Genomic DNA, 8,539 nt, shown 5'->3' on the forward strand with positions numbered 1-8,539 from the left:
TAGGGGGATGTGCGCCGTTTTTGGGAGGTGTGAGGGAGGGGCTTTGTGCTGTTTGGGGAGGTGTGAGAGAGGGGGATGTGCGCCATTTTTGGGAGGTGTGAGGGAGGGGCTTTGTGCTGTTTGGGGAGGTGTGCGGGAGGGGGCTGTGTGCTACTTTAGAAGGGGAGGATGGCGCTAGAAGCACAGGTAGCTGGGTGTCTGCCAGACAGTATAATGGGATCTTTTATGATGGCTGCACACAGCTGCTTTCAGATGTGAAATTAGACCAAAAGCCGGGGGAATCGCTCAGTTTAGCACGAGACGCGCTGCACTGTGTTACAGCTGCAATAAAAAATGGGTATAAAGACAAATTAAGAAGAAATCGTTTCACCACAGCCCTGACCCCGATACCGGCCATTAAACCTCTAACATCCTGCTAAATATTAGCAGAGAGGGCTCTCAACGTGAGCCGCAGCGAGGTTCCTTGTATTGTACCCTTCAGTGTCAGAGAGGAGGCAGCATTGCTCTGCAATGTGTCGCAGGCCCCTCTGGCAGTGAAGGAGTTAAGATTGCCATCTTCTGTTTTCCCAAAGGGGAAGGAAGTTTTGCATATAGAAAGGAGGCGAGATACTCTGAATCATTACACAGTGCAACACGTCAGGTTTCCCCCTCAAACACGACGGTGCAGTTTTACGTTCCCCTCCACATCAGTGCTGAGTATTACTGTCCTGTTATTTATAGATGTTCCGCAAGCTGCATAATTCCTACACAGACGTGATGTGCAACCCCTTCTACAACCCGGGCGACCCCATTCAGTCGCGGTGAGTGAGACCCCCAACGAGAACATGCCAGGGCTGCGGGTGTAGGACGATATTACACCTTATTTATACAGCCATTTTCAGTTAAGCCTAAGACACAGCCACCTCTGAGGTGGAATCTGGCTGCACTATTCTGTTTGTAACTGTCTAGTATTACTGCTGGGTAAATGAGGCAGAGGGATTTAAGTTGTATCACAGGGACAACAGCCGTGTGTATATAACACACCCTCGCTCTCCTCACTAGCCTGGGGAACACTTTACCACAGAGTACCCTGGCTACACCTATTATTAATGAGTTTAAAAGGACATACATGGCTATTAGCAGGATGGACAGTGGAGTGGGGATCACAGGCGGCCCATGGTTCTGGAAGCGTGTGGCAGGGCTTTCCTTTATTGTCCCTGGTGGGACACTGACTGCTTCATTACCACTTTGGCTTGCGTATTGTAACGTTATCTCCTGTGTAAGTGACCCCCCCATGTCTCTCCCTCAGGGCCTTTGATAACACAGTCACGTCGATGATGATGCAGGTGTGCTGATCCGGATCTCGCCGCCCTGTGTATATATCTGTATAATGCTTGTTGGGGAAATGTATATTTAAAGGCTGTACATATGCCATGTGTGAAATAAAATGTTTGTGTCAAACCAGCACAGATCTCCGCTTCAGTTCAGGGGGTGCTGCTTGAGCAGTGCAATTTGTACACAGGTTTGAGACCTGACCTCTTCAGATGAAATGTCATCAGTCTCCACAGGTGAATGTAGAAAGAAAGGGGCTGAGAGAAGCTCTACTAGGAGGCAAGAGATGAATGAACCCGCTCTACATACTATGACCAAACGGTCATAAGTACAGACCGGTGCAAAAAGGGCAAAGGACTGAACAGAAAGAAAAAAAATAGGGAAAGACACTGTATGAAGTATAGACACTAACATACAGATAAGTCCCTCTGAAATGCACTCGATGTCTGGAACGAGAGTACCCTATTGAGTAATTGTGATGCAGTACAGGAGAACTAGTCTGGTTCTAATGGTATGAGTATGTGACAGATTTAAACTGCATTTATTAGTATATTAAAATAAAATGGAACCCAGACTTGCAATGTGAGTATAGGAAAAGAAAATGAAGAGGTAACACGTCGTGCTGGAGATAGCACTAAGTATGTGCTGTAATATCCGCACAATAAAATAGTGCATACTTCATAGTGTCTTTTCCTGTTTCTTTCTGTTCAGAAGCTCTATCATATGAATAACAAACCAATCCCTACCTAAAAATAAATATTAATGGTGGTGCACGCTGGAGCAAAACAAAGAGAAAAAGCAGGTTCCAAGGAGACAGAACATGCAGAAACTCCAAAATGGGGGCACGCAGGGTTGGTGAAAAATATTACAAAACACACACACACACACACACACACACACACACACACTTGAATAAAGACAAAATAAATGTTAAAATTAAAAAAAAAACATTCACCCACCCCACGTGCCGAGTTTGTTTCTGCATGTTCTGTCGTTTGGAAGCTGCTTTTTCTTTTTGTATCTGCACATGTGAGTGGCCTGAACCAAGCTGCAGTCTGTGATACTTGCTCTTACTTTATACCTGAACATTGAAAACAATGGCAGCACACAGGAGTACTTGTAATAAATTGCTCTTGTATTTAGTGCACAGGTAGGAGCAGAAAAAGTAACGCATCAGACACTTCATCCGTTAAACCACCCAAACTACCTCTTAAATAGCTAAGGGGACACCACCTGAACCCCATCACCAACTGATGGACACAAGTGCCAGCCACGCAGTCCCCAGCACACACACTACATGAGGACGACAGCGTGCACGTAACATCAGCCAAACGCAGCCACGGGACGCTCACCGCCGACACCCCTGCGGGAGTAGAGATGGGATAGCACCAGGTATTAAATGTTTCCTTGGCTGGAGCGGGTGCCACCGCATACTTACCGGAACATTGCGGTTCATCCCATCGGACGGTTTTGATGCTTAGCGCCTTTACTGGCGGCGATTCGTTACAAAATGTGTCACAGGCCAGCGTCTTAATATCAGTTGTTATACAGGCGGCCCTCGCTATCCGAACGGAGGATCCGAGGCCAGATAATACATTCTGCTGAACGGATTATCTGATGCTCTCCGCCACGGATTAACTGGATCCGCAGGACGGATTTTCGGCAGATGACCGCCTGTACTCCGTGCCGTAGACTTCCAATCTTGTGATGGGACATACAGATTTAGGCTGCACTTAGTGCCTTACTCCGTCGCAAGCGCTTATAGTAAGCGTGACAGAGCGAGCAAACGTTTTGAAGTCGGGTAAACTGATTTATTTTTTTAGAGACAGTCGCCACATGTGACCGTCTCTAAAACAATCAAATTGCGCTGCCGCCCCTTTTAGTGATGCCACTGGCCTTGTCATTAAAAATAAAGTTACAACTTTCGCCAGTGGCGATGACATCGGTCGCGTTGCCAGCACTATAAGCGCAGCTTAGTCAGCAACACTGGAAAAGATATCTGTATAACATGTTATGTTTATATTGTAACGACGCTGCCACCATTATCTCAGTCATCTCCAAACCAGCCAAGGATTTCAGCAACAAAACCCATTTATTTAGGAACAAGCACAACCACTTAACATTAAATACAATTTCATAATAATATTTAGTACTATTTACAAGCTGCAGAATCTCACGGCGCAAACAAGAGCAAACTTTATTATTGTTATTTAACCCAGTCAGTGCCCACTGTGCATTACAATATGCCGCCGGCTGCTCTGGTAATGAAGAGGTTAAGACAAGTACCATTTAAAAAATTATCCCAGCGCTCTGTATCCTCGGCCGACACGTTCTGTATTTATTTTTCTTTATTGTGCAGGGAGGTCGGTCAATAGGGGTTATTCCACAGGCCTGTCCGTTCACGGCCTCTAAAAACAAGGGACACAGAACGTGGGTCAGATTATAGAGGAATTACAATCCTACATCACACAGATCTGAGCAACGCAGAGAACAGGCCCAACGTTGTGGTGATCGGAGGGAAGAGTAGGCTTGGACCAGGAGTAAGACAAGTGGATCGTTAACGATTGATACTCTGTACCTCTTGGGTGCGCAGTGGGATAGTAGCAGTAACTACTCTGTTGAGGGCCTGAAACAAAGTCACGTTTGCCCCCCAATCTCTTTCCTCTGACAGATTGAATGCAGTCATCACCTCTGCGTAAAATGCAATCCTGCCAACCAGCTGAGCCACACATTCCTCCCAGCTGTGGCAAAGCAGACGTGTGCCTGGGCATCATGAGAACACAGAAGCCTCTTTACGGTTTGTACTGACCTGTAAACTCTCCCTCTGGGCCTCTGCCCCCCTTGGAAATTCCCTCTGGGACGCCCGAATTCCCACCCCCGGGATCTGCCCCTGAATCCTCCCCTGTCCGTGGAGCTGATGCCTGGCATGTTTGTCCTCTTGGGCAAAACCTGCAGTGTGAAAAAGACAGGGTAAGAAGATCTCAGAGGAAGGGACGGGGGATGTAAGACAGCGCTCAGTTACCATGAACACAGGCAGGTCATAAAATGGGCAACTAAAAATAAAATGATAGATACCACTAGTTAGTCCCAAGAGCTCACAATCTAATGCTGGTATCAAAGAGCAGACAGCAGGAATTGTCCCAGGGCCACCCTTCAAACTTTGCATCTTCCTGACGCGTTTCACATTAAGATCGTACAGTGTGAAGCGGACTCTATACTTGAATAGAATGTGACTTCCCTCCTGCAGACACAGGCCTCTGCCAGGGTTAAGTGGCACAGAGAAGGTAACGTTGGGTTGCAGGAGCCCACAGGGTGCTTGCACAACTCCAAATATAAACCCCCAGACTCGCCTTAATCGCTCTGCCACGGAACACCGTGTCGTCCATGGCAACGGCAGCATCCACAGATCGCCTCTCCGCAAACTCAACATACGCGTATCTGGGATAAACAGAGGCCAGAGTCAGCACTGCAGGGGTTGCGTCATCGATATTGGGGTTACCAGGTGGCTTCTCCAGAAATACTGGACACAATGGGGAAAGGTGTGATATACTTGACACCTCCATGCCGTTTCCTGCTCTCCTTGGCCAGGCCCTCAGGCTCCTGACTGAACGGGTGCTTTACCCAGCTGCAACCAATTAGGATGGAGGAAATTGCCCAGACCACCAACAGCCCTGCTCCTGGGAAATTTCGCCCAAACCCCCCCCCCCCCGGGAAATCCCGCACAAACCCCCCCCCCCCCCCCCCTGGGAAATCCCGCACAACCCCCCCCCCCCCCCTGGGAAATCCCGCACAAACCCCCCCCCCCCCCTGGGAAATCCCGCACAAACCCCCCCCCCTGGGAAATCCCGCACAAACCCCCCCCCCCCCCCCCCCCCCCTGGGAAATCCCGCACAAACCCCCCCCTCCCCCCCCCTGGGAAATCCCGCACAACCCCCCCCCCCCCCCCCCCTGGGAAATCCCGCACAACCCCCCCCCCCCCCCCCCCCCCTGGGAAATCCCGCACAAACCCCCCCCCCCCCCCCCCCCCCCGGGAAATCCCGCACAACCCACCCCCCCCCCCCGGGAAATCCCGCACAACCCCCCCCCCCCCCCCTGGGAAATCCCGCACAACCCCCCCCCCCCCCCCCCTGGGAAATCCCGCACAACCCCCCCCCCCCCCCCCCTGGGAAATCCCGCACAACCCCCCCCCCCCCCCCCAAGTTGGTCATGTCACTATGTCGATAGCGGTAATACCGGACACATGTCCAGTATTACCTCATTTTTATTGGACAGTGTCCAAATACAGGGCAGTTCGATGCTGGACACCCTATCAGTCACCAGATACAATCAAAATGCAGCGGCAGACGTGAGGATCTTACATGTGTACAGCCATTATAGGGTAAATCTCAGAGACATGACAAATCTAAAAGCAATGCGGACATCTGCACTACAAAACCTCTCCAGGGAAAGATACACAATACAAGACACGCAGTCGCACGTTAAAATGGAGTCCGTTGTGTTAAGATCCAGCAGTACAGCGCACTCGCCGTGTCCCGCCTGCCGCAGAGGGGCGAAGGTCGCACCCCTCACAGCACCGTCATTGTAAAAGGAGTCACAGACTGCACAAGGCGTCACCTCTCACCCTTTGGGATGCCCAGAGAATTTGTCACACAAGATGGTGACGCGGTTGATGCAGCCGCAGCCATTGAAGTGGGATTCCAGATCCTGCGCTGTGCCACCGTAATCCACCTACAATGAGAGGAGGCGGCATATGCCAAGAGGGCAGCCCGTTTCATACCCACCCCACCATCATGCCAGGGAAATTTGGCACGTTGTTACACGATTATCCCTTACTCAGGTTTTGGGGGGGGGAGAAGGAGGGGGGGGGGGGGGACTGCCTCATTGTTGCTTTAGGCCGCACATAGTGCCGACGATGCGGACGTCCGCTGGAAAAATGAAATTGAAGTGACTTCCAGCGTTCGCGACCAAGCAGTCGCGTCGCGCCTACTATAAGCGTACGTGATGGCGCCAATACATTTGTTTTGACGTGACGTCGCTATAAGTGTGGCCTTGTGTATAAATGTAATATTAAATGACAGGTTATACAAGGAATCGTTACTTTATTCCCCAACGTGGAGTCACCTCGATCTAAAGCAGAACACAAAAAAGTACCACTTTCTCCCTGATAAACATGCACCCCACAGGCAGGAATGGGAGATAGAGGGAGGCCTCTGCACACTTACATTCCCAACGTAGACGGAGCGCTGGTCAGCTTCTCTTTTCTCCTCTGTACTCAAGGGCCGAAGACCTGGGGGGGTGGGGGGGCAGGGAAGGACAGGGGTGGAAGATAGGAGGGAGGGGGGTGGGGGAGAGAGAATCCTGCATCAGCTTTTCAAGCCAGGGTTATAAAACAGATTGGAAAGGGACATTAAATAGAAAATTACTTCCAATTTTATGGTGCTAATCATTTCAGGAATAATTGAACTTGCAACGCGAGACCACCACGATAACCGGATGTGGGGCTAAAATGTTACAGCTAGTGTGTTAAATGTATTGTACAATCCCAGGTTTGTTATTGTGGAAGGGACACTATATACACATGCAAAGGTCTATAGGACATCTGGGATACAGCATAGAATATAGACGGAGCCATTCTTATTGGCGAAACGCGTAGGAGTTACAGTGGGTCACGTTTCAGTTGGGTGGACACACACTTGCTCTTGTGGCCAACAGACATTGTAGCAGCCCTAATTTTTTCTGAGCCTGAATGAATAGGACAACAGTGCAAGCCGCTTTTTACATCTTCGTGGAGTGGCAAGCACCAGCGTCATACCGGTTGCGACGCTGGAGACTTTTAGCCTGACGTCATTTCCTGTGAGCAGGTAACCAGCACCAGCAGCCATAGGAGTTAGCAGCTTTGAAGCAAGGGAGCAAGCCGACTGAGGCAAACCCCCCGGGAGACGCTCCCCAGCACAGTAGCAGCACTAATTCGGCATCTATTTGGCAAGCCGAGTTTCAACACCACAGGCTCATCTTGGAGTTTCATTTACAGACAAAAAGGGCCTCATGCAGAGAGCAGCGCTATTTACAATCTCGCCATTTTCCGGAGAAAATCACGCAAGAAACAGCTGAAAATGGCGAGGTAGGAAAAACGCGCCATTTTTTTTTTCTATTTGAAAATCTCGCCGCGCGGCTGGCGAGAAACTACATCTCGCCAGTCTGAAAAATATCCAAATTCAGAGAGGCGCGATTTTCGTCAATTTTCTCCGCCAACTAAAGTTGGCAAGAAGCAGGAGCTCGCCGGCTATAGGGGAAAAAAAAATGCGCGATTTTTTTTTCTCCCTTTCAGCTGCGCGCATCTCCTCATTTACAATTCTCCACATGCAGTAATGCTAAAAATAGCGGATTTCGCCCATTTCTGCATATGGAGAATAAAACTCTCCATTAAAGCTACTTTTTCTTAAACTCTCCAATTTATTCTAGCGCTGCTCTCTGCATAGGCCCCTACATCTCTACATCAGGCGTATCGGCCCCAGTGCTTTACTCAGCAGGCAAAAAACTTGTCATTTTGCATTGCAGTTTATTTATTTTCTTTTTGTATATTTGCATTGTGTGCTTTTATATCATTCACCCAAACTATAAACAACCACTTTTTGCCAAACAATTGCGCCTTTTTTCTTTTGATAGAACATAGAAACTTGAGATTATACAGTATTGTGTGTCCCCAGGTGAGGCACCATTGTCCTACCAGCCTTGGAACCAATAACCAGACTTCCCTCCTCCCCAGAAATCTCCTTCAGGCGCTCCGTCTCCTCCTCCATCTCTCGCACCCGCGTCCTGATGGCGTTCAGCTCCTGGAGAGAGTAGCGATAGGAGAGGGTGTAGGGGGAGACTACAGGAATAGGAGAGGGTGCTGCAGTGACAGCTGTGCGTGAAAAGGGGATCAGTACCGGAGTAGCAGAGGATGCTGCAGTGACAGGAGGTGTGTGGATCAGTGCAGGAATAGCAGAGGCCTGCAGGGTGGAGAAGTAGTGACATTGGAGAGGCTGTATAGGGGTGTGCAGCAGGATGTATAGGGGTGTGCAGCAGGATGTATAGGGACAGGTCAGACTTACAGGATCATCCCCGACACACGTCTCCGCTCGCTCGCCCAGTTCCGGTTCTTCCTCTGTATCCCTCTCAGACATCCCCCACCTCACATCCCACTGGGGGGATAACCTGCCAAGGTTACCCCAGAACTTATTATAGC

The 8,539-nt window shown here is 49.7% G+C and overlaps 1 protein-coding gene and 1 long non-coding RNA gene across 2 annotated transcripts; one reads left to right on the forward strand and one right to left on the reverse strand.

Annotated features, from left to right (window-relative positions):
• The first annotated feature begins 141 nt into the window (after positions 1–141).
• On the forward strand, positions 142–1,444 carry LOC142469991 (uncharacterized). The gene is made up of 2 exons (XR_012789144.1): positions 142–800; positions 1,289–1,444. It is a non-coding gene; the product is annotated as an uncharacterized LOC142469991 (long non-coding RNA).
• A 2,552-nt stretch (positions 1,445–3,996) lies between these two features.
• Positions 3,997–8,539, reverse strand: PABPN1L (PABPN1 like, cytoplasmic). The gene is made up of 6 exons (XM_075577161.1): positions 8,406–8,539; positions 8,039–8,144; positions 6,534–6,598; positions 5,933–6,039; positions 4,662–4,749; positions 3,997–4,260 (listed from the first exon to the last, which is right to left on the reverse strand). The coding sequence occupies exons 1-6, from the start codon at positions 8,475–8,477 to the stop codon at positions 3,997–3,999; spliced, it is 702 nt and encodes a 233-aa protein (XP_075433276.1). The 5' UTR covers positions 8,478–8,539.

Source organism: Ascaphus truei, chromosome 19 (assembly GCF_040206685.1).
Source record: "Ascaphus truei isolate aAscTru1 chromosome 19, aAscTru1.hap1, whole genome shotgun sequence".
In the NCBI taxonomy this organism is placed as follows: Eukaryota; Metazoa; Chordata; class Amphibia; order Anura; family Ascaphidae; genus Ascaphus; species Ascaphus truei.